General features: G+C 46.9%; 1 protein-coding gene across 1 annotated transcript in view; it reads left to right on the top strand.

Annotated features, from left to right (window-relative positions):
• The first annotated feature begins 298 nt into the window (after positions 1 to 298).
• The window catches only part of MRPS7 (mitochondrial ribosomal protein S7), a 132,005-nt gene continuing 104,961 nt past the window's right edge, over positions 299 to 27,342 (top strand). The window contains exon 1 of the mRNA XM_086930771.1: positions 299 to 497. Within this exon, the coding sequence (XP_086786897.1) occupies positions 448 to 497 (50 nt within the window). The 5' untranslated portion in view covers positions 299 to 447. The remainder of the gene's footprint in view (positions 498 to 27,342) is intronic.

Genomic DNA, 27,342 nt, shown 5'->3' with positions numbered 1-27,342 from the left:
TTTGCAAAATTCTATTACAATTCGATGTAGTGGAGTATAACAGATAATACGAAACATTAAAGGAACGATTTTTTTTGTTATCAATGAAGGTTTATTGTTTAATATGCGATTTTTTCCCAAAATGTAAAAAACAAATAAAAAATCAATGAACACAAAATACTGTAAAGCTAGTCTGGTTTGCTCTTTTAATTGAAATGAAAGATGTCGGATCGGATACACTTTTCGTACGGTAGCAGCAGAGACATACTAAGAATGGAACCATGACTGTATAAAAACAAGCTCCTAACGTGGGTAAAATACAACACGAGTGACAATAAGCGCACACTTCCTCGAACTCAATTACCCTTCTGTAACGTGCCCTAAACGTCACGTACGAGCTGCTCCGTCGTGACTTCGTTCCCAGTGGTGCCTTGCGCGCGTCGCCGCTGGAATCTATACCGACCAAAGATGGCAGCCGTGGCGAGTGCTAACCGGCTCCTAGCGCTACGAAGCATTGGGTAAGTGAACAGGGTTTTCGAGGGGGGGGGGGGGGGGAGATGGGAGTGCGCCCTTAACTCTTGAAGGGTGAAGACTTAGAGGTCACGTGGAGATAACACGCGCGTCCCCGCTCCTCTGCCCGTGGGTGGGGCTCTTGTTCATGCTGCACCTTTCTCTTCACCTGTTTTTTTATTTTTTTATGAAGCCCCCCACTCCTGCTGTCTACGGACTCCATCTGTTTCTATAGAGCCGAGCCCTTCTTCATTTCCTTTCAACTCCGCGCTCTATTATTTATGACCCGGGTACTTCAGTCCTACCTTTGTAAACAGCCTTCTAGTTTTCCCAAATGACTGATATCATGTCATCAAGAGCCACCGCTTTCAGTCATTGGCAGGTTGGCATTTTGGGAGTTGCAGTTTTTGGGATATTAGCCTCTCAAACTTGTACGAGTCTAAGGCGCGTGCCATCGTGTGGTTATGTTGAGTGAGATGAGAAAAATGTGTGTGTAATTTTAGCTTTTAATAGCGGGAAATTACGTTGACGTTTTTGTGTGGTGTTTTACTGGTTTGAAGTTGATGGGGGAGTCCAAAGAGTGCTACACCCTCCAGAAGAGGGTGATTTGAGAGGTCAGAACATTCGAGTTTTTGAGGTCTTGTATTCTGGCACTTGTAGTAATTCTAATGGTTTTATAAAATCAGGATATTGCCCAAATGCAAAGGCAAGCAACAAAAATTGGATGAGTTGTTCATGGATGGAACTTGGGATCTTTGGAGAGATAGTTTAATTCAAATGACATCATTAAACTACACACCCGAAAATAATGATGTGTAGAGGGAAAGAACTCCTTTTACGCTAAAACAGTGACGCAGTGTCCTCTGGTAACATTGTCTGTGTAAATACTGACCACCATTTGTCTCTTTATCACAACTTTTACTTTAAATCTATATTCTGCCAGTCTTGCCAAAAATGATGCAGAGAAATAAGTTCTAAAGTGATTGTCCAAGGACATGTCATTTGGCCAAGTGGAAGTTTGGGATTGAAAGATGCGTCTTTTAAGTCTACATTTTTATCTAGTTCACTAGACCACAACACCATACAGAACTACTTCCCATCCAGACACACACTCCCATCTCTAATTACTCCTAACGGACCACCTTTTATCACTAACAAACATATAATCAGCCTTCGATCATTTGTCCAACCAACACCATCCTCTTCCTTCTAGCATAATAACACTAACTCACAACACATACACTGCATGCCACCACACTTTTTAACTCTTGCAACAAACCAGTCTAAGACACTCTTACTTCTACTTCATTCCTCCTACACACAACCTACATATGGTCTGGTACTTACCTAGGTCCCCTCTCACCTCTACCCTCTTCCCCTGGTTCTAGGATGGCACCGCCCTACTCCCCCAGGCGCACAGGATTGGAAAACCACACCAGGGTGTTGTAAGTTTCTGGATTGGGGGGGAATGACCCCCCCCCCCCTTCCCGGCCGTATTTATTAACAATTAAAAAACAATATTCAAAACTTTTCATTTACAGAAAAAATTACGCAGAAAGTACAGTTACATTGGAAGACACGTTGTTGCAAGAGCTAACCTTAACACAATCTAATACAGAAGGCACTCCTACAGTAAATCTAACAATGCATGATATTACTTTCTGCGTGTCCCTTCTAGAGCCTATTGCAAAGTCAACGTCTGGCAGCTTCCCCCCCCACCTTTCAGTCCCAGGGTATTACACACTACTACTCCCGGAGCAAGGTTGCGCAAGGGGTACAGCTTATCGGACTGAGATGTTTCCCCCGGGCCCCCCTTACGCCCTGGCCTTGACTTCATTAGGGGGCTGCAGACTTGCGCATGCGCGTGCAGGGGTGGCCCCAGGCCCACTGGGAAGGATACTCCCCCGGCCAGCATAGTTGACCAACTATCTGGCCCCCCCCCTCCCTCACTAGAAAGGTCCTGCACTACGCTTCAAACCCTCAAGCCAAGATATGATGTCGTCCATAAAGGCATGGTTCCCTTTATGTGAGAGGTGCATCCCGTCCTGCAGAAAAAACTGATCACCCCTGATGTACCTGTGCGTTATGGTCCTTAATCTAGGGGTCCTAAACAACTTAACAAATTTATTGTTGAGCCGCTTTACCGCGTGATTCAAAGCCCTGACTGATTCACCTCCCCTCCACTGGAACCTGGGTATCATGTGAGACCAAGCTATTATGACTGAGGACCCTGTTTTGCTAGCCACCCTACTTCTGTAAGCAATTCCTCAGCCAATACTCTCCTACCTAATCTGGCCAGGTCGTTGCCCCCTAAGTGCAGGATCCAGATTGCAGGTGGTCCCGAGCTTGTGCACAAAGCATGGTTCACCAGCTCCCTGAATTGCACCACGCACAAACCACCTTGCCCAAAAAATGCAGTTTTTGCCCCTAAGCTCGTCACCCTATCTTTGACGGATCCTGCAAAGAAAGTCTTCAGACGGCGAACATATGAGTGTCCTACCACCCAAATTTCTTGGTTCTTCTGGTGCGAAGAGTAAACTTGCGTCACCGCGCTGTTTTCTTCGCTGTTAACGCCACTTCTTGAATGGACGCAAGCCTCTCCCCTGAGTCACAGGATGAAGAAGCTGCAAGTAAGTGGAAAAGAAAGGAAGGGTCAGTGCATCGCCACGCCGGCAAGTTACACCTTCCGCCCTAAACACACGCAAATAATATAAGCAACGTGCAACACCTCACAACTTCGTTCCCTGTGTCTGCTGCACAACAATGTTACACCACGAAAAAACAACACAGCACACCAACTCGCTCTCAAACACCTTCTCCACCCCATACATACGCAGACCAGTCAAAATGCCTTCTTAGCATGCTGGATTAGGAACATGATACAGAACAGCTACACGATTGCTATCCTAATACAGCTAATGTCAGCACTAAAAACACACCTGCTACAAACCCACACAATACTGATTGCTCTTCTACAAAATAAAGTCTCACTATCACCAAAGCCCATTCTCTAAACTGTCTACTAATAAATGCTTGATCCCTCTCTAAAAATAAACATCACATTTACAACCTTCTCATAGGTGCAAAACCAGACATATTATTCATAACTGAATCATGGTTGGGAGATGATATGGCTCCAGTCCTGCATGAAGCCGTTCCTCTAGGCTATCAAACGATCACCCACAATAGTATAGGCAAAAAAAGAGGTGGTCTGGCGGTTGTATTCAGGCAAACATTACATATCCCTAAAGTTGACAACATCACCATGAAGAATTTTGAGGCTCTTCTCACCAGATGCAATCCTATACCGTCTTCCTCCTGTACTTTCCTGCTCCTTTACAGACCTCCAACTAGCAAGGCAACATTCCCAGATGCACTTCTAGACATGCTTTCAAACCTGGTAACAATACACTCGAACGTATGCGTTCTGGGTGACCTCAACTCTTGGTTTGAAAAACCCAATATGACCCATCCAAAAACAATAATCACTGGTGTAGATACACTGAACCTGCTTCAGATTGTACACAAACCCACACACATTGCTGGACATATCCTAGATGTAATTTTTGCTAATACTGAACTAGTTACGTTTCAAACTATAACTCCAGTCACATGGTCAGACCACCACTTGCTTGCTTTCCAACATAAAAGAACACTAAGCGAATCACCTAAAACTACCTTAAGTCCATCCATCTATCGGTCGTGGAACAAACTCAATTTGGAACACTTACAAACACAACTAACTTCTAGTACAAATCTGGAAACAATACATTCTGTTCACAAACTATATGAGAGGCTACAGGAAGCTTTTGACATCCTGATGCAACTCAAAACCACAGAACAAAAGAAAAAAGCACCTTCGAGAAACATAGCAATAAAAGACATAAAACAACAAATTAGAAAGCTGCAACGTACCTGGCTCAAAACAAACGCCAAAGAAGTCAAACTTCACCTACAAAAAATTAACAGATTATACAAGTCACCTATCAAAAAAGCTAAGAAATGGTACTATTCAGACAGAATTCAAAATGCTAAATGTGCAAATAAAGAATTCTATAAAATACTCAATGAATTTCGGAAACCAAATTGCCTAGAAGGAAATCATCCTGTTTCTTAAGACTTCAAAGACAAACTGGCAAATCATTACACGGACAAAGCAGACACATTGGACTCATACTTAAAAAAAGAAATAAAGCACCAGCACCCTTGTACAAAACAACAATCCAAGAATACTCTAACCCAGCCTCGCCGTTCCTTCCAACACATCTCCCACGATGAATTTATGGACCTGGTCAAAGCAAGCAGGCCTGCCGGCAGCCCGTCTGACCTGTGTCCTCCACAAACTTTCAAGACAATTCTTTTAACAACCTCTGATGCCACTCCAGTAAGAATCATCATCAACGATTCCTTTACTACCAGAATATTTCCAGAAGAACTCAAAAAGTCACACATACGCCCTTTACTGAAGACAACAAACTTGAACCTTCTGAACCCTAACAACTACAGACCCATTACAAATGGATCTTTCCTGGGCAAACAGATAGAAAGAGCAGCGTTCGCCCAGATGTCACAATTCGTTGAAGAGAATTACATACTTTCAGACTTTCAAACAGGATTTCGTCCGGGAAGAGGCACTGAATCTGCTCTCTTTACCATCTGGATTGACCTGAAAAATACAGTAGACCGCAACGGGGTTGCTGCGCTACTCCTCTTGGACCCGTGGGCTGCTTATGACACGGTTGACCATGACACTCTGAAACAAAGACTCTTTTTGAAGCCGGCAAAGAGGGGACTGTTCTAGACTGGATTGCGTCCTACCTTTGAAACAGAACTAATGTCATCCATACCCCACCTTTGTCGTCGAAACCATACTCCACAAAAGCAGGGGTCCCTCAAGGCTCTATCATCTCGCCCATGCTTTTCAACATCTACATGAAGTAATTACCGGGACTGATTAATCAATCTCACCTCACATGCTATATATAACTATACAGATGACACGCAAATACTCCTTCAACTGGAATGCCCCAAAGACATTGGAAAATCCACAATTTTCAGTTGTCTCCGAGCCCTGGATCAGTAGATGACTTGGAGCCATCTCAAATTGAATGCTTCCAAAACGAAAATACTCATGTGTGGCAATTGGAAACATTATGACCTGCTTGCCGCCTGGCTTGATGAACTGGGATCACCGCCTAACGTATTGAGGGAAGTAAGAAATCTCAGAATGACCATGGACTCCAAGCTATCGATGATTGCCGAAGTGGACAAACTCGCAAGATCAAGCTTTGTCACTATAAAAACGCTGCAACAAATTTTCCCACATTTGGGATTTCCACACAAGCTTCAAGCTACCATCTCCCTTGTTCTGTCCAAACTTGAATACGCCAATAGCCTCTCTACCACGGATTACCTTTAACCCCTTCGGTACTGGTGACGGCCCCCAGCCGTCATGCATTACGGTGCTCGTGTGCTGATGACGGCTGGGGGCCGCCATGAATCCGCCCACTTTAAAAAATGCAGCGCAGAATCGCGGCCGCACCCAAGAGGTTAAGAACCATGAAAAGACTACAACAGATTCAGAACTTGGCTGCCAGACTACTCTTGCATATCAAACCGCGAGACCACATCTTACCTGCCTTGAAAGCCCTGCATTGGTTACCGGTTGCCAGAAGATCCACTTTCAAGCGACTTTTTTTTTTTTTTTTTTTTGGAAACAATTTTTATTGCAGATTCTGGAACTTACACAGCCTTCTTGCCACAACCCTGAGGCCGGCGGCATACTTGTTTCAGTGCATTGTACACAGCTGTATTTGCCAACAACCCAACGGGCAGGCAGCTCAAGCGATCAAATTTACTAGTCCCTTCCACACCTGTTCCAGGTAATAGCATCGGTTTGTCAGTCAATTATTTACCTTAATAAAGATAACACCCCCCCCCCACATCCATACAAACAAACAGTGCTATATATATTATTGGTCCGTAACAACCCACTTAGCAAATCCGGTCCGCACACATTTCCTACGTGTACCGAACCTATTATAGTGCCAAACACATCATGTGCTATTCGAGCCTTGGTTCTTTTCTCCAACACTTATCATCACACCTGCATGTACATCACACCGCGCCCTACGTGGAATGGTCCAATTGCAAATCTCCTCCTCCCACTCTAAGCCAAACCGTGAAAGGCTCCCAGATGTCAGTTGGATGGGATCTGCTGGGCATTAATTCCCAGAAAGCAGTGAACTGATCTTCAATAAGTGACTTTTAATCCATCCCGCTATCGTGGGAGATGCCTGTTTGTTTCAATGTATGGCTATCTGCCTCTTTGCTAGCAGTAGTAACATGGCCGTAAGCTTACGGTTCTCCTTCAAGGTATCTTTTACATATCCTAACAGTGCCACATGTAGCATCTCTGGTATCGTATAATTTATTATATGTCCTATATGTTTAAGTATGTCAGTCCAATAGTTCGCTATAGGCCCACACGTCTAAGCAAGATGAGCAAAAGTAGCATCTTGTGCACCACACCTCCAGCATCTCGCTCCTGGATGTAGCCCCATGCGGTGTAGTGGTAGTGGAGTACGGTATAGTCTATGTAACAAATTGAAGTGGATTAATCGTAGCCTATAGTTTGGCGATAGCTGTTCCAACTGGGAGCAGCAAAAGTGCCATTGATTATCCGGTATGTTCAAGTCAGCCTCCCAATCCTCCCTGGACGTTGTACTAGTAACTGGGTAGTCTCTCTGTGTCGTGCTATATATGCGTGTAATTAATTTGCGGGGAGACACATTACTTAACACATTCTCCAGTGCTGATAGGGTGGGCGGCGCAGCAGGGAACTCAGGAAACCTGGCTTTGCATGCTGCTCTGATCTGATAATACAGCAGCATATCTGAGGCAGTAGGCGTCTGTGTGCCACACATATGTGATAATAGTCAAACATTCCCCATTCGGGAAGAGATCCCCCACCTGTCTCCAGTTTATGTGCTTGAGCTCTCATCTTAATTGCCTTGTCCATTAAGGGCCCAATCAATGGGTTATCGCCTATGGGCATAGATGGCGCATATAGTACCTCCTGGTGTGCCCTCTTAGCTATACACCTCCACACCCTTCTCATCGTCTCCACCGTGTCTATTTCATCATGGGGTCGCTTATATGGGGCATATACAGCCATTTTCAGTGACAATGGTTTAACTGTATCTATTTCTGTTGCCACATGGGGCTGAAATGGCATGGGGTGGTGCCACTAGGTGCAGTGCCCAGTACATCTGTATGGACATTAAAATGTACAACTTCCCCCCTCCACCCACATCAACCCCCCCAATAAGGTTGTGCAACACCCTCCTCCCCCTCACGCACAACAAAAAAACATACTACATATTGTAGCCAACAGAAGGGAATCATCCCATGGGGTGCGCGGGCCGCTGGCTAACAACCCTGTGCTCAAGGCAGGGTGGCCGAGCATGTATCACCCCGCCCAAATACCAGGAATCTCACAAAGTAAATCCACAGTATATTGTTACAAGGAAAGTCAACTATTCATGTAAGTCTGTGCTACGGCCCTCGGACCATCGACAACATTGTTCTTTAAAGTTTGCATCATTCTACTATATGAACCAACCATTGCATGCTTAATCATTGTCGCTCAGTCTGGTGTCTGTTACTCTTCGTCTGATATTTTCTGCTTCCTCTGTTCCTTTATTAGTTGTTTGGCATAGGTTAACGCCGCTTTAGCGTCTGTAAAAAATGTTGTTTTTACAGTCCTTGTATTCGCAATTTAGCTGGGTATATCAGTGCGTATTTCATACCAATTTGTTGAAATATTTTCTTTGCTGGGAAAAATTCCCTGGGAGCTGCCTGAACCTGTAGCGTGAAGTCTGGGTACAATGCAATGTTGTTTCCTTGATACTGGATATGGCCCTTTTCTCTGGCCAGTTGGAGTATTGTGTCGCGGTCTCTATAGTTCAGCACTCTGTCTATAATCGGTCTTGCGGCGCTCCCGGTCTCGGCCTCGGGCCCAGCGACCTGTGTGCCCTTTCAATGAGGAACATCGTGGAGAGATCAGGTCCAAAGAGGTCTTTCATCATATTTCTATGTATTTTTCCATATTCTGAATATTTGTCGTTTCTGCAACTCCTGTGATTTGCACGTTATTCCTTCGTGACCTAGCTTCCAAATCTTCATTCTTCTGCTGTATCACCTCTAGCACTCTGTCCATACCCTTTAGTTTCTTTTCCAGCTCAGTCTGCCCTTCCTCCGTTTCTGTCACTCTCGTTTCTAGCACCCCCATACACCCTTCTTGCTTTTCAACCCTTTGCGTGATTCTATCCATGCGTTCCGCGAGGGTGTCCATCTTGGAGTCTATACCCTGGAGACTGGTCTTCAGCTCTTTGAACATGGTGCGTATGTCGTCCTCTGGTAGCTGAGAGGGGCCGGTCTCGTCCGCAGGGTCCTGGTGTCTCATATCAGCCTCCGCCTGTTTTTTTTAATCAAAGTTGATGCGGGGTGCCTGGTATCCGGCTTGCCTATATTTGCGCGTGTTGACGCGTGGCTGCCCGCGATACACGTCTAACAAGTGACTCCTCTTTCTGCGGTGTCGGAAAAGTAGGAGCTAGCGAGCCTTTATATGTGACCGGGTTGCGCACGATCTCACACACTTTCCACCAAATAGCTGCTCCATGGCTCCACTCAGCCTGCAACCCCTCGCCAGATCCGAAACACACGCCTATATTCCAGCTTCGTGGTTCAGCAGCTCGGTGTCTCATGCAAACCACTGTAATCTATCTCGCAATCCACCCGATCATGGGGCAGGGGTATCTCTTCTCTCCCGCAATCAGGGAGGAACCCGGACAGTCTCCTACACGCCGTCCCTCCCAGGCAGATAGTGGTCATCGGGTGGTGTGGCTCCTCACCCACAGTGCAGCTACCTCTCAGCTACCAGTGGTGGTCTGTCCCAGCTGTGAAGTGGCATATTGCCACTTATCTCAGTCTCCCCAATCTGCAAGCAGCCATGCACGTTATGCTCTCCACGATCAAATGGGTAGCAGCACCACCAGTCCCAGGTCTTAGTGCCTATCCCCCACGCTACTCCCCGTCGCGCGGACTTTCAAGCTACTTAGTATCACCCACAAAGCAATACATGGAATCGGACCACTCTTCATCAGGAATAAAATCACTAAACGCATTCAACAAAGAAACCTCCGCTCTAAAGGGGCATCTCGCCTCAAAATGCCAAGATACAAGGAAAAAACCATAGGTGGCACATCCTTCTCTGTTAAAGCAGCCAAATTATGGAACTCTTTACCCCCCAACATAAGATCCACCAACAACTACCTTATCTTCAGAAAACTACTCATGAATTGGCTCTTCCCCACATAAGCACCATACGCAAACAGAAATTTACAGCATATCCCTCTGTATGTAAGCATTTATTTTCACTATAGATATGTACCTATATTTGTGCATTGCTTTGTATAAACATGTAGAATAATTATGTTGTTAAAAAAATCATCTTTTGTCTCTACATGTACTTGCTTCCATTGTGCATCTATGTACCTTCCATGTGCTTGGATCTGTGTGTTTGTTACTTTTCTCCTAAAAAAGCATATCCAATGACTTCCTTATTTCTCATCCTGCACCTCTATCAACATCTTTAATCTAAATATACTTACCTTCTTTATGCATCTATATACTTTCAATGTACTTATGGATCTATATATTTATCACTTTCTTCTAATTTAACATTTCCAATCCACTACCATATTTCTCAGCCTATACTTCTCTCAAAATGTCTTCTAGCCCAACTTTCTGACTCATCTCAAACTTCTTTCTACTACTCTTTTCAATGCACTACCCGATCTCTCACCCTATAAATCTATCAATATATCTTCTACATCCATTCTCTCATTTATCCCAAAGCCCATACCAATACTATGATCCCCAAAATAACCCTTTCTAGACTCTCCCCTACTCTAACCCCTCCTGCATCATCTGACACCTCTTTTACTATACCGATCCTGCAAAACAAACCTTTCTAAACTCTCCCCTCTGACTCTTCCCCTCCAAAACCCCTTTGTACTCATCCAAAAGCCTCCTCCTACTGCTATGACTTCCAAAAAATATAAAATCAAAATCCTACTCTCTCCTATCCCTCCAATATCCTTCTCTCTCCTATCCCTCCAATATCCTTTTCAATCAAAATAACAGACTAACATGTTCAGATCTCAAATTCCATATTCCACTATACTAATTCTATGGCAGGACCGGAGGCTCAGATTATGCTTTTCTTTCTCCGCTATTTATTACAATCCAAAAACACAGCAGCCTCAGAAAAGCTTACAAAGAAAAAATGCTTATACAACAACAAATAGTAAAGTATTACCCCTAAACACTATCAGAAAAAATTTCTCTGGAAACTACAACTCCCATCATTCCAACGTGGTCGGTCTCCACGCAGTCTTTCCATTATGTCCATAGCCAATAGATAGGGAGTCCCTTCTCAGTGTTCCTTCTCTTTCTTCGCTGCTCACGCAGCCAGATAAGTGTTTTTTCCTTATCTCCCAGTGTTGTGTATTTCGGCCTTGGGGTGATTATTGCGCTAATGTGTTGGGGGTTACTGGGTCTCTGGTGCGATTTTTCCTTTCACAGAGCCCCAGGTGATCACGGAAGCGCTGTTTCGCTTCTTATGCGGCTCTTTCCCTTTTGTCTGGTGCGGTGCGCTGTCGCACGCTAGAGGGCACTGCCGCGTCTCGTTGATCCCCAGCGCGGTTTTTCCTCACGGAGGAGCCACGCTGAGGAGATCAACTGCCACGGAGCTTTGCCCTTGAGCCGCCTCACAGAACGCCCGGTTTATTGGTCTGTAGCCCCCTATAATCCATTTGAACGCCCCAGCAGGGGTCTCTACGGCGGTTTGTTACCGCGTGTGACGCCTGTTGGCAAGACCTGCACTCGATTGGCACTGGTGTGGTAGTGCGCTGTGCGGTGGGCTGACTTGGTCCCTCTGAGGTGGGTCGGTGCGCTGTGGGGGTTGAGTGCGCCCTATAGTTGCCAGTGACTGGCTTGTCAAACTCCTTGCAGTCCGCTGGTCTGCCCAAATTTCTTTGACTCCCACGCTGGTTGGGTAGTGAGTTGGGCCCTTGAGTTTAGGTTGTTGGCGTTATGGAGCAGGACGAGTATTATGAGGACGACTCGCAGTCCTATTTGCAGGATGAAGAGTTCTATCAGGCAGTAGATAGCTAGATTTACCGGTGTGTTACTGAAGCAGTGGCCCCCATGGCGGAGCGCCTTTCGGCGCGCATTGTGGAGGAGTGCGCCAGGCTTGCCCAGGCGCAGGGTGGAGTTCAGTTTCCCCTCCCAGGTCCTTCAGGAGAGGCCCTCCTGCCCCTAAGAAGCCCTGCAGGGAGGGGTTGCCGGAGGATGCCCAGGGGGTGGACAAGGGCGCCTTTGAGCGTCTGCGTGACGCTTTCTTAGCAAAGGCGATCGCGCCCCCACCTGAGCAACCCTCGGTTTCTGCGCCTGCGGTGGCTCCTGAGACAGCCCTTTTGTCCCCGGGCAGGGATTCCTCGGACGAGGATGGGGAATCGGTGCGCTCCTGGCGACCTTCGAGCTCAGCCGCCGAGTTGCCCCGGGACAGCTCAGGCATGCTGGACCCGGATGAGATCATGCATCCGCAGTCCGCAGCCTGGGCCCCGGACGACAAGGTGGCAAAGTTTGTGGCGAGTCGGCTGCGCAAGCCTCCGAAGAAAGAGGCCAGGGGGTGCCTACGTGGGGAGTGCCTTAGGTCCACGTTGGAAGGCAAGGTGGCCATGACACCGGACTTGGATACCAAGATGGCGACCTTTCTTGCGAAATTCATGAAGGACCCGCGTAAGGTCATTGACCGCTCCTGGCGGTCGTGCCAGGATAAGATGTGCGACGCGGTGGGGCCCATTACCAAGATCCTTGATATGACGGAGGAAGCCAAGGTCACAGGAGCCACAATTTCTCACGACGTCCTGTCAAATTGGGCGCAGAGGGTGATTATATTTTTAGGAAATGCCAACTGCGCCCTATCGACCGAACGCCGGAGGTCTTTCCTAATCAAGCCTGACCCGAAGCTAGGGGACCTAGCCTCTTCAGAGGCGGGAGCAGTCGCCAAAGGTGGTCTCTTTGGGGAGCCTTTTATTAAGGAATTGGGAAAATTTGTATCAACCTTTTACTTCACTGGATAAGGCCCAATCCAGTATTAAGCGCGTGTTCCAACAGCGTTTCTCCCAAGGGGCCGCGCGACCGGCAGAATGCCAACTATAAAGGGCAAGGCTCCGGGCGAGGGCAGTATAACACCTCAGCTAATTTCACTAACTTCTACCCCACAAGAGGGCAACGTTTCGGAGGTCGAGGCTACAGAAAGAATTCCGGCGCCAACAACTCAAACGGTGAGTGTTATCCCTGCCGAGCAGGTGCAGATTGGCGGTCGGCTAGCGACCTTTCAAGGGGCATGGGAGGAACTTACAGAGGATGCTTGGGTATTGCAGACCGTCCGCGGGTTCCATATTGAACTCTACGACCAGCCCTATCAGGTGGGTACCCCACGACCTATAGTCTTCTCGGTGTCAGATGCTCAGTTGATAGACGAAGAGGTCAGGGTTCCTCAGCAATCTGTTTTTGGTCAACAAGCCCGGCGGCGGCCATTGGCCGGTAATCAACCTCAAGGAATTCAACGGGTGGTTGATTTACTGACATTTCAAAATGGAGGGGATTCATCTTCTTCGGGATGTCCTCCTCCCACGGGATTGGTTGGTGCGGCTGGACCTCAAGGATGCTTACCTTGTGGTTCCGATCTATCCACTGCACTGCCGCTTCCTGCAGTTTCTTTGGCAGGAGCGGGTGTTCGAATTCACCGCCCTTCCTTTCGGTCTGTCCTCGGTCCTGTGGTGTTTCACGAAAGTGCTGCACCCCGTGGTGGAGTACCTGCGGGGGCAGGGTATACGGCTGATCGTCTATTTGGACGACATCTTATTGATTGCGCAATGTCCGGACACTTTGCTTTCCCAGCTGCACCGGACAGTGGGTCTACTGCAGGAGCTCAGTTTTATTATCAATGGGACCAAGTCGGTTCTGGTACCTTCCCAGAAAGTGGAGTTCTTGGGTTTCGTCATAGACTCCATCGAGGCTTCTCTCAGCCTTCCATCGTGGAAGTTGTCCAAAATCAGGCATTTCCTGCGGCAGACAGTAGCCAAATCCCACACGTCTTTACGGCAAGTCGCCAGGGTGGTGGGCCTCCTATCGTCTACGATCCAGGCCATCTTCCCGGGCCCTCTTCATTACAGGGCCCTTCAATGCCTCAAGGCTTACCACCCGCGCAGGGGCTTGTCCTACAACCAGAAGGTCCCCCTCTCGGAGGAGGTGAAAGAAGAGATGACTTGGTGGCTGTCACACATGGAGGCCTGGAATGGCCGGGCGATCTTCGGGTCAGTCCCAGACCTCATTATCGAGTCCGACGCCAGCAGGGTCGGTTGGGGGGCGCACTGTGGAGATTTTTCCATGGGCGGCACCTGGTCGTCAGAAGAACAGAAGTTGCACATCAACTGTCTGGAGCTTCTGGCGGGTTCTTTCGCAGTACGCTGCTGGACCAGAGTGTGGTAAATTTAAATTACCTATACTTAATTTATGCGGTAAAGTTCAATAAGAATAACTCAGTCAAAAATAAGAGACAGAATCCGTGGCATTTGAGGTTTTAAAAGGGGTTTTATTCCTTAAAAAGGAATTGGTTCGAACCAGGTATCATGTTCCATCACCACAAGGGTTCAGGAAGGGAATGGACATGGACATGTACAATGTTTTATTAACAGATCATCATATATATAGTCAATGCATTACAGTAGAGACAGATGCAGGAGGCGTAACAGCTGAGAGAAACGAGATAAGAACATATGTACGTAACAGAAGGCGTGCATGAGGGCGTACACGGAGGTGTGTGCTAGACAACGTCACTTGAAACGTATCACAGGTGGGTGGATCCATAGGAGAATCCTGCAGTGTTAGCAGAAATATGTGGCAGAGATGCGCGCGCAGCAGCATGACGTGTAATTGACGTGGGACTGGAGGGTGAAGGGGACTTGACATTTAGCCCTACGTGAGGAGACAGAAGTCTGGGGTGTCAGAACAACCTAATCCCAAATCATATCTAATATCTTGTGTTTGAGGAACTGTATTATCTAGAAGGAAAGGTCTCTCGGGCAGAGGCTATTCTATACTGACTGCTAGTGCGTGCATATGCGACTACGTGTCTACATGAGATGCGAGGGGCCATGGGCCTACCATGGTAACAGGAGCTATGAATTACTTGCATGGAGACAGTGAGGCCGGGCCCTTTGCTCTGCAGCTGGGAAGGATGTTTTCCTAAACTACTAGACAGGAATGTATTTTCGAGGAGCGGAGCAGATAACATGAAGGCTGAATACAGTCTTGGCAGGCAAGCAGGCCGAGCCAGGCACCGCTCGCCGCACAGGGAGTAAGGCAGAGGTCAGGAAGCAGCAGACTGTAGGTTTCAGAAACAGAAGGCAGAAAGGGCTTGATGGCAGGAATCAGGGCCTAACTCGCCAGAGCTAGAAAAACATGAAAGTGTACCAGGTAAAGACGTTGGCAAGGCACACTTAGGAACCGAATATCCGACCCATTCATGGTGGATCTGAAAGAGGACATGTTAACGTTGGACGCAAATGTATTTGCGTCTTCATAGCTGGAAGTGGAGGGAACATACATGTACTTGAAGCACGTACATGGAGCCGGTGGGGTCTACGTTAGGGGACACAATTGACCATGAAAATTCATATTACCTCATTCCCTCCTTGTCCCCTACGGACCCTTCATGATATATCAATCCTCATTAATCTATCAATCTGTTCATGTAACATCATTTGCTCTTCTTACGGCGTTTTGAATGAGGACTTGAATGAGGAATACATGATGTGGCGCACAAGCCGCAAATCGCTGGCCCACATTGCAGACATAGGCAACAACTGAATACTATAAGAAGGGCAATACCTAGGAAGGATAGGACCTTCCATCCCCAGGCTGACAACACGCTCCAGAACCAACCGGACCAAGTCCAGGTGCCTGGATTCTGGTGTATCTGACTTGCAATCTTGTGAAGACGGGTTATGGCTCTATATACTGATGGCGCGTTTTCTGGAATGAAAACACAGCAGCTCGATCCGATGACTCTACAAGCTCCTCCCCTATCGGCCAGGATGACGTCAAGGACGAGACGATTTTGAAGAACAACAATCCGCATAGCAGACTGCTCCTCTGTTAAGTTACCTAGGGCGGAAGTAGTTTCATTCACTACTGCTTCGAGGGTTCTGGTTAATTTTCGTATCAATTTACTATTAAAGACAGCACCTAAGTAGGGAAAGAAACCTTTATTGAAGACTGTGTATTGTTCCCATGCCGTTTCAGTGTAGTCGACAATCGGGAGATCTCTCTGTGGTCTATTGTGTACTAGATGGGTATCCCTATGGTAATCAGGAGGGGCAGAAGGAATGCAATGTAACAGGTGCCATCCCAATCTAGAGGTAAGCGTATATATGCAGTATGACCACAAATGAAGTAGGAATGACGGGAAGCTTTAAACGCAGACTTGCCCTTATCACTGAATTCGATCACAGTAGTACATTTACTATGACCCAGGTGTACTGAACCATTCTTTCTGACACATAATTCACCTTTGACTGGTAGTACGGACATGGCGGGCAAGACTGGTTCGGCTTCGGATTCAACATTCAGAATCATGAGGTTAAGTGTAAAGTTACCTAATCCATATACTTCATTTTCTAGATCAGTCCCTGTCCTTTTTGGAAGACCCTCCTTGTCAGGGAAACATACTTTATGCAGAACTGTGTTCAGATTTCCCCATACCCAGTTGCCCTGGTAAACTACGGAATTGGAATCTAAGGAATTAATTAAACTAAACCATGCACCACAGGAACCATTGTGTGTGAACGGGTACGGGAAGAGGGGCAGAACTCCCTTGTATTTCTGATAGGGAGGGAGTCGGCCACATATCCACCAATTGGTAGCATTGCTGGTCTGATGGGAATGATGTAACATACTAATGAATGTGTTGTTGCGCAGCGCAAGTCGGTAAGATAATTCGTGCGGGGGCAGTTCACTGAAAGAGTGTTCGGCAGTGACATTGAAGGGAGAATGTGCACGCTTGAAAATAGGGTAATATACATGCAACAGTGTACTTGCAGCAATAATCAAAAGACTTAGAAAAAACATAATCAATAGTGTCACTATACAGTGGCTGCGAAGAGATTTGCAATATTCACGTTTCTTGAGCTGTTTCTGTCTATCTCTCTCTCTGTTGGGGTCTAGGGGATACATGTCAGAAACTCGTCTAACCGATTCACCTAGGGGAGGACTTAAACAATTAAACTGTCTGACTTGCTAGACCTCAGTTTTAATTTATATTCTTGAGAAGAAGTTTTCTCGACCAAGGGGAGTTTTGAGTCAGTCTGTGGAGGAGGGCCGGGCTGGGAGGCTAGGTCTGGCGTTAGTCCATGACATTTTTTTATATGACTCGAATGAAGCCAACCCTTGCGGCCCTCGACTTTTATCGCTGTCCTTGTGGTCAAAAGTACTAGTCTTGGTGCTTGCCAGCGGGGCTCCAGCGGACTTCTCCTGTCGAAGTTCCTGATAAAAACGAGGTCTCCCGGAACCACTTCATGCGGCTTCACCTCGGTGTTGTCGGGAAAGGCTGCAGCAACCTGTGAACGACATGATTGTAGTGCAGACATCAAAGAAGCAAGGTAATCTGTCAGCATATTACAGTCAACATCGGTAATTTTGCGAGGCAGAGGCGTCCCCCACATATTCGGTGGCCTACCAAAGACCACCTCATACGGGGATAGCCCTGTTCTGGAGTGTGCGACCATTCTCATGTAAAAGAGTGCGACTGGCAAAGCTAATATCCAGTCGACCCCTTTCTCTCTACAAATCTTGGCAAGGCAAATTTTCAGAGTCTGATTATGACGCTCCACGAGGCCTGCTGCCTCGGGATGTCGGACACAATGGAACTTCCATTGGTAGCCGAGCAGGAGAGATACCTGCTTCATAAGCTCGGACGAGAATGGCTGACCGTTATCGGAGTATACGATGCGGGGCAAACCATATCTGGGGAAAAATTCACGAACCAGCTGCTTGGCAGTGGTCGGCGCAGTGTAATCTGGGACTGGATATGCTTCTGTCCAACGGGGGAGTGCACATACAACTACGAGGACATATTTGAATCCTCGACAACGTTCCATCTGGATATAATCCATCTGGAGGACTTCAAAAGGGTGATCGGGAGGATGAAATCCACCTTGCTCTACGGGAATGCTTTTACCTGGATTGAACTGACAACAGATCATGCAAGTACGCACTTTCTGTTTGGCTGCTGCTCGTAAATGTTTATTGAACCAGAGGTGTTGAATACTGTCTAACATGGCTTTTTCTCCTAAATGTGCAGGACTGTGTACTGTGTTAATGATTACTTGGACCATAGAGTCAGGGAGAAACCATGTAGATTTTCCCTTCGTCATCCATCCCTGATCTGTCTGGACCCCTCCTAGTTCAATCCATTTCTTGATTTCGTCTGGTGTAGCATGTGTCTGTATGTCAATTACATCTAGAGCGGGATCCTTAACTGTCATGCAATGTGTCAGTGTCTGGACTATTGTCTTTGTCAGATCAGTTGTGTGAGTCTGAGCTGTATGCTTGGCTGTTCGGTCTGCCAGGTCGTTACCCTGGGAAATTGTATCTGTGACTTTTGTATGTGCCTTGCACTTCATGATGGATATTGCTGTAGGCAGATGTATTGCATCTAACAGAGTTTGAATGAGGGGACCGTGCTGAATTTTGGCTCCGTGAGAGGTCAAAAAACCTCTCTCTCGCCATAATACACCGAAGTCGTGTACAACTCCGAATGCATAACGTGAATCTGTGTATATGTTAACTCTCTTGTTCTTTGCTTGAATACAGGCTTGAGTCAGAGCGATGAGCTCTGCTGCTTGGGCTGACAGGGTGTCAATACAATTTGTTTCTATGACTTCAGTTTCTGTCGTGACTGCGTAGGCGGCCACTAATTCTCCTGTACTTGTTCTCATGCATGAACCATCCACATAAAGTGTCAGGTCTGGATCTGGTAATGTGGTGTCTGTCAAGTCTTGTCTGGGTTTCGTCGTAATGGTAATGACTTCAATACAATCATGTGCCAATGGGTCTGTTTCACTTAATGGCAAAAGTGTAGCAGGGTTCAATGTGTTGCAACGTCTGATTTCTATGTGTGGCTGAAACAATGTCAATTCATAACCTGTCAGTCGTGCTATAGTCAAGTGCTGGGTCTGTGTTCGGTTTAAAAGAACTTCCACGGAGTGTGGAACTTGTACTGTCAATTGATGTCCTAACACTATGGAATCACTTTGTCTGATTGCTAGAGCTGTCGCTGCTACTGATTTCAAGCACGCAGGCAGAGCCTGGGCTACTGGATCCAATGTACTAGAAAAATAAGCACACGGTTTGTGTGAACCTGCTTGATCCTGAGTGAGTACTGACAATGCGGTACCTTCACGTTCTGTGACAAAAAGTGCTAAAAGGCTTGCTGTAACATGGTGTCGCTAAAACTGGTGCTTGACATAAGGCTTTCTTTAAGTCATCAAAAGCTTGTGTGTGTTCCTGAGTCCAAGGGAGGGCAGTCGATGTCACTGCCTCCTGGGTTGTCAACTGTATGAGTGGTTTCGCTAGAAATGCATACTGAGGAATCCATTGTCTACAGTAAGAAGTGAGGCCTATAAAGGCTCGTACCTCCTTTTGTGTCTTGAGTTGTGACATGTTTACAATTAACTGGATGCGGTCAGGTGTTAGCTGTCTCCCCCCTTTGGACAGCAAGTGCCCAAGGTAAACAACTTGCTGAACACAGAATTGCAGCTTCGAAGGGGACACCTTGTGTCCCTTGTCAGCCAGGAAATGTAAAACCGTCAGTGACGCTTGCTCACATTCAGGTTCGCTGCGGGCGGTGATCAGTAGATCATCGACATACTGTAACAGGGCAGTGTTGTCAGGCATGTGTATACTGTCTAGTTGTCTTTTCAGCGCTTGGCTATAGATGCTGGGGCTTTCTGTGAATCCTTGAGGTGCGCGTGCAAATTTGAAGCTTCGACCATTTAAACAGAATCCGAAAAGGTATTGGCTTTCCGAATCAATGGGAACACTAAAGAAGGCGTTCTTCAGATCAATTACAGTAAAGAACGTTGCTTCGGAATCAATGGCAGTCAATAGAGACGAGATATCTGGGACCACGGGATATTGTGGTACAATGCATTTATTCAATTCGCGCAAATCGATAACTAATCGATAAACAGGAGGTGCATTTGGATCAGTACGTTTAAGAATTGGAATGATGGGGGAGTTACATAGATTCAAGTCGGTTTCTACAACCACTCCTTGTGCAATGAGCTCGTCAATGATTTTCAGTAAAGCCGCTACAGCATCTGGAGGTAACTTGTATTGTCGGATTCGTGGTAAGACTACTCCTGGTCTGAGTGTGACTCGATATGGTGTAATGTGCATACAACCTACATCAGTGGGGCCTTGTGCCCATAAATGTGCAGGAACATTCTGTAATATGGGATCAATATCTCTCAACACATAGTGACCCTTAAAGTCACGTAAGAACAATCTTACTCCTTCCGGAGAACAGCAAATAACAGCTCCTAGAGCTTTCAGTGTCTTGATACCTAACAAGTTTTCTGGACATGATTTCGTTAATAACAAATCTGTAGTGCGAGACAACGGACCAACTAAAAGAGGTACTGGTTTCGATACTTCATTTACAATAGGTTTGCCTGAAAATCCAAGGGAAACATTCTGGGAGCCTGAGAGGGGTGCCCCTGGAACCTCATCATGACTTATCGTTGTTCTGCTTGCCCCTGTATCAATCAAAAACTTTCTATCTTTTCCTAACACTTGGCTATGTACATAAGGACCCTCTTGATCTACAGGAACCTCAATAAGGGGCAAGCCAACTTCCCTCTCTAGGCCGTTTCATGTGTATCGCTGATAATCGGGATAATCTGTTTGTGCATACTGGTACATCTGTTGCGTGGCATGTTGTGTTGCGGCAATGGGTTGTGGCTGTGGTACTGCTACGGTCTGTACTGTCTGTTGTGAAGCTTGCATAGGCTGGATATTCTGTGGTACTTGTTGTTGGACCTGGTCCTGTCTAGGACGACGCAGTCTTTCTTTAGTTTTACCTGTAGCTATATTGTGTTTCAAAACTGCACAATCGTTTATATAGTGACCTGGCTGTTTACAATAGTTACATATCCCTTTAACAGGAGCTGCTGAATTATTGGACTGTGTCATGCCCTTTTTCTGACCGTCAGCTGGAACTGACTGAGCAACTAACATTTTCATTTTCGTGTCTTTCATACGTCTTTGTTCGTGATCATGTTCTTCTCTAATTCTGTTCTGGTGGTACTGTAACATTTGTAACATTTGTGAAGGGGTATTAGCTTGCCATGTGCTCTCGACTTTCAAAACACGATTCTTAACTTGGGGCAAGGAATTTTCGACCAATTTGGATACAAAAAGGTGTGGATATGACTCGCTACTTGGTTTCAGGCCACTATTAATAAAAAAACATTTCTCGAATCGGGAATAAAAATCACTAGTGTCTTCATCGGGTTTCTGTTTGCAGGCTGAGATTGCATCCCAGTCCTTCTTTTTCGTTGCTAACAAACGTGGCAATACTTGTACTAACAATCCTGGTAATGCTTTAGTTTTGTCCCCAAGCCCTAGGCCTGGGGTTCGAGTATTTTCTTCGTTCTCTAATTCAGCCCAATCAATCTTTTGCTCTCCCACCTCCCATTCTTTTTCTTTGAGTTTCTCGTAAATACCGGCAGGCAGTAAAACTTTCAATATTTTCATGATGTCAGGATAGGTATAATCACCCATGAGTAACATGTCTTTTATTTCACGGTGAAAACCTGCTGGGTCTTTGTCATGACTAGGCACTAATTTCTTCATTTCCAATAGTTCAATTTTTGTTATGGGCGTGTACACAAACACACGTCTAAAGGTATTATCATCATTCCTAACTGGGTGTACTTCTCGCAAGGGATTCTGTCTGTCTATGTAATACATTTTTCTTTCTACGGGTGGGGCTGGAGCAAACTGTGTATTCAGAAAAGCATTATACCTGTGTCGATGTTCTAGAATTACTTTAATTAAGTCGGTACCTAGACCTCTCCATCTATTCGAGAGTAGTTCTATTAAAATATCAGGTAGGGGACCTGGATCAGAATGTTGGCCTTTGAACAACGTAATGAGATGCTGAATCATGTATATTCCAGCTAATTTCTGTTCATCAGGGGAAAGGTTCAAAAAGGTCTGCGCTAAGCCGTCATCATTATATTTATCAGAATTGTCAGCCCATTGTACTGCTGACCTGGCCAATTCTTGTTCATCCATGGAATCGAGTACATGGTACCCCATTCGTTCTTGAAGTATTTTATCGGTAGCCTGAAACAGATGTTCAGGAGTCTTCGGATTTGACATAGCAGTGTGAAAAAGTCTCTTACTTTCTGGACGTATTCTTTTCTTAAGGTATCTTCCCTTACCTACATATGCTATTGTCCCTTTGTCTGACTGTTGCGAGGTTTCCGCTACATCCTCTGTTTCCTCCTCCTCTTGCGAGGAGGTTGGATCGTCTAATTCAAGATCTTCGTCAGGTGCTCGATCGGCATGTATGTCTATTATTTCTTTACGGACTTTTCTAACCATATGATGTACTTGCTTTTCCTTATCATGTTTACCATCCGACATATTCTGGCTCCATCTAAACAGTCTATCCATCTCACTTTGCGGAAAACCTGCCTGATCGTGTTCTCTTATTAAGCAATTAACCAAAAATCGCATTAACAAACCTTTAGTCTCGACTTTCTGACGTGACATGGCTTCAGCAACAGACTCCGGCCCTTCTCCTGTTCTAATAAAATCATACAATTTGTCTAGATGTTCTGGCATTCCTGGAAGTAACATTAAATAGTCTGTAACGCGTCTCAAACGTAGGGACGCTAGTAACATGGGGCCTGACGTACCAGGCACTGGGTCATATCTGCAGTCTGTAAGCTCTCTTCTAAGTAGTTCGGCCGGAACGCCTTTCGGTGTCCGTGCCTTTGCTAGATCTCTCATCGTAATTCGGTGTATCTGTGGGGGTGTTTGAAAACCTCCCGTAGCACCCCCTGAACCGGAGGCTCGAGCATAACCTGACTGTCCTTGCAGTAGCTGGGTTGGGTCCTGGGCCACGCCAGTCCCAAAAGGATTTGATGGATGCAGTTGTTGAATACCGGGGGGAACAATGGGAGCAGGTGCGGGCAGCGGGCCTGGAGGAATCTGCAGTTGCAGACCTGGGAGCTGCTGCTGTAGGGGTAGGGAGCCGTCAGCCGGAGCAGGTGGTATGGGTACATGAGCAGGTGCAGAAGTATATGAGGGAGCTACATCGTCTAGATAGGGGGAAAGAAAGACGTCTTTTGTGGTCTTATGACGTACTTTAGTCGGGATCAATGGAGGGGGCAGATCCTTCGGTATTTCCGGAGTGGCCTTAGGTAAACCCTCGGCCAGAAGAGGATACATACCATTCATAAGAGTGTTTCGTTGTCGGTCTACTTGTTCTGCTTTTACTCGTATCCCCTCCTCAACTAATACGTTTTCTCGGGCCTTGTCTGAATCCTCTCTACTTTTCTCTGCTTTTCTGAGTGCTTTCTCTGTACGTCTGTGTGATTCTTTACGCCATAGTTCAATGGCATCTTTCTGTGACTGTCTGGCTTTCTTTTTCCATAATGCTTCTTCTACTCTCATGATGCAATCGGCATCCCATGTCCCAGCAGCGGGCCATCTCTGATTCTCTGCTAAATCTTTGGTGTAATCCACCCATAAATCGAGATATAATACAGCATCTAGGCCGTGTTTGTGGTACATAAAGTACCCTGGAGTGTCCCTAGGTGGAATGGGAACAGCTTCCTCTAGTATCCCTTTTCTAGTTCCTATCTGTCTTAGTTTGGAGAACAGCGGCATGTTTCAGCCGTGCTACTTGGTACTTGATACTTACTCGGACTTGGACACAATTAATACAATATACACAATAATGTAGATCGAACAATCACTCATACCACGACATTAAAACACATTTTAAACATTTTGAAAAAGGAACAACAATGACTAGAATAAAACTAACTACCTCCATACTCGATATACTGCTAAACAGTACAGATACACCGCTAAACAGTGCAGACCGGGTCTGTGTACCCAAACCCGTCTTGACCGGGCACAAATTAATGCACTCGTCTAGATGCGTCCCCAGCAACGGTACTCCCCGGGAAGCACGGAACGGAAGGCCTCGGAAACTCGACACTGGACTGGACCGGACTGGACTGGACTCGACTCGTGACGTAGGTACTTCGGAACTTCGGAACTGGTGGGCCTCTGAATACCTCGGACTTTGCTCTCTCAGCTAGGCTCTGGTCGGGATCCTCCGCACTCCTCACCTCCTCGTCTGGGTGTCGATCGCAGCCTCAGTCACCTCCGTTGGCCTGAGGGAGATACAGGAAATCCTGCGGGTACGCGTAGTTGTCCGTCCGGCTGTGGCAGGGGACCGGGCCTGCAACGCACCGCCGGCGCGTAAGGTGGGGGAGGGGTCCCTATTCGGGCGCCAATTATGTGGTAAATTTAAATTACCTATACTTAATTTATGCGGTAAAGTTCAATAGGAATAATTCAGTCAAAAATAAGAGACAGAATCCGTGGCATTTGAGGTTTTAAAGGGGGTTTTATTCCTTAAAAAGGAATTGGTTCGAACCAGGTATCATGTTCCATCACCACAAGGGTTCAGGAAGGGAATGGACATGGACATGTACAATGTTTTATTAACAGATCATCATATATATGCCCGGCCGAGGGCAGTATAACACCTCAGCTAATTTCACTAACTTCTACCCCACAAGAGGGCAACGTTTCGGAGGTCGAGGCTACAGAAAGAATTCCGGCGCCAACAACTCAAACGGTGAGTGTTATCCCTGCCGAGCAGGTGCAGATTGGCGGTCGGCTAGCGACCTTTCAAGGGGCATGGGAGGAACTTACAGAGGATGCTTGGGTATTGCAGACCGTCCGCGGGTTCCATATTGAACTCTACGACCAGCCCTATCAGGTGGGTACCCCACGACCTATAGTCTTCTCGGTGTCAGATGCTCAGTTGATAGACGAAGAGGTCAGGGTTCCTCAGCAATCTGTTTTTGGTCAACAAGCCCGGCGGCGGCCATTGGCCGGTAATCAACCTCAAGGAGTTCAACGGGTGGTTGATTTACTGACATTTCAAAATGGAGGGGATTCATCTTCTTCGGGATGTCCTCCTCCCACGGGATTGGTTGGTGCGGCTGGACCTCAAGGATGCTTACCTTGTGGTTCCGATCTATCCACTGCACTGCCGCTTCCTGCAGTTTCTTTGGCAGGAGCGGGTGTTCGAATTCACCGCCCTTCCTTTCGGTCTGTCCTCGGTCCTGTGGTGTTTCACGAAAGTGCTGCACCCCGTGGTGGAGTACCTGCGGGGGCAGGGTATACGGCTGATCGTCTATTTGGACGACATCTTATTGATTGCGCAATGTCCGGACACTTTGCTTTCCCAGCTGCACCGGACAGTGGGTCTACTGCAGGAGCTCAGTTTTATTATCAATGGGACCAAGTCGGTTCTGGTACCTTCCCAGAAAGTGGAGTTCTTGGGTTTCGTCATAGACTCCATCGAGGCTTCTCTCAGCCTTCCATCGTGGAAGTTGTCCAAAATCAGGCATGTCCTGCGGCAGACAGTAGCCAAATCCCACACGTCTTTACGGCAAGTCGCCAGGGTGGTGGGCCTCCTATCGTCTACGATCCAGGCCATCTTCCCGGGCCCTCTTCATTACAGGGCCCTTCAATGCCTCAAGGCTTACCACCCGCGCAGGGGCTTGTCCTACAACCAGAAGGTCCCCCTCTCGGAGGAGGTGAAAGAAGAGATGACTTGGTGGCTGTCACACATGGAGGCCTGGAATGGCCGGGCGATCTTCGGGTCAGTCCCAGACCTCATTATCGAGTCCGACGCCAGCAGGGTCGGTTGGGGGGCGCACTGTGGAGATTTTTCCATGGGCGGCACCTGGTCGTCAGAAGAACAGAAGTTGCACATCAACTGTCTGGAGCTTCTGGCGGGTTCTTTCGCAGTACGCTGCTGGACCAGAGTGTGGTAAATTTAAATTACCTATACTTAATTTATGCGGTAAAGTTCAATAAGAATAACTCAGTCAAAAATAAGAGACAGAATCCGTGGCATTTGAGGTTTTAAAAGGGGTTTTATTCCTTAAAAAGGAATTGGTTCGAACCAGGTATCATGTTCCATCACCACAAGGGTTCAGGAAGGGAATGGACATGGACATGTACAATGTTTTATTAACAGATCATCATATATATAGTCAATGCATTACAGTAGAGACAGATGCAGGAGGCGTAACAGCTGAGAGAAACGAGATAAGAACATATGTACGTAACAGAAGGCGTGCATGAGGGCGTACACGGAGGTGTGTGCTAGACAACGTCACTTGAAACGTATCACAGGTGGGTGGATCCATAGGAGAATCCTGCAGTGTTAGCAGAAATATGTGGCAGAGATGCGCGTGCAGCAGCATGACGTGTAATTGACGTGGGACTGGAGGGTGAAGGGGACTTGACATTTAGCCCTACGTGAGGAGACAGAAGTCTGGGGTGTCAGAACAACCTAATCCCAAATCATATCTAATATCTTGTGTTTGAGGAACTGTATTATCTAGAAGGAAAGGTCTCTCGGGCAGAGGCTATTCTATACTGACTGCTAGTGCGTGCATATGTGACTACGTGTCTACATGAGATGCGAGGGGCCATGGGCCTACCATGGTAACAGGAGCTATGAATTACTTGCATGGAGACAGTGAGGCCGGGCCCTTTGCTCTGCAGCTGGGAAGGATGTTTTCCTAAACTACTAGACAGGAATGTATTTTCGAGGAGCGGAGCAGATAACATGAAGGCTGAATACAGTCTTGGCAGGCAAGCAGGCCGAGCCAGGCACCGCTCGCCGCACAGGGAGTAAGGCAGAGGTCAGGAAGCAGCAGACTGTAGGTTTCAGAAACAGAAGGCAGAAAGGGCTCGATGGCAGGAATCAGGGCCTAACTCGCCAGAGCTAGAAAAACATGAAAGTGTACCAGGTAAAGACGTTGGCAAGGCACACTTAGGAACCGAATATCCGACCCATTCATGGTGGATCTGAAAGAGGACATGTTAACGTTGGACGCAAATGTATTTGCGTCTTCATAGCTGGAAGTGGAGGGAACATACATGTACTTGAAGCACGTACATGGAGCCGGTGGGGTCTACGTTAGGGGACACAATTGACCATGAAAATTCATATTACCTCAAGAGACTCAGCAAAGTTGTGTGTACTGATGAAGATGGACAATGTGTCGGCAGTTCGGTACGTGAACCATCAGGGGGGCTCGAGATCCCGTGCTCTGGCGAATTTGGCAAAAGAGTTCTGGGATTATTGTCTGGACCACCACGTTTCTGTGACTGCAGAGTAATTGCCGGGCCAGGCCAACCAGGTTGCAGACTGGCACTCCCAGATACCTTCGGGACTCCAGTCTGTGGATGTTGGATGTTCAAGTCTTTCGATGGCTGAACAATCTGTGGGGTCCTTTCTCGGTGGACCTGTTCGCATCTCGCTTGGACCAGCAACTTCCGAGGTTCTTCAGCTGGAGGCCGGATCCACTGGCAGAA

Source organism: Lissotriton vulgaris, chromosome 7 (assembly GCF_964263255.1).
Source record: "Lissotriton vulgaris chromosome 7, aLisVul1.2, whole genome shotgun sequence".
Lineage (NCBI taxonomy): Eukaryota > Metazoa > Chordata > Amphibia > Caudata > Salamandridae > Lissotriton > Lissotriton vulgaris.
This window is presented reverse-complemented; position numbering and strand designations above follow the sequence as displayed.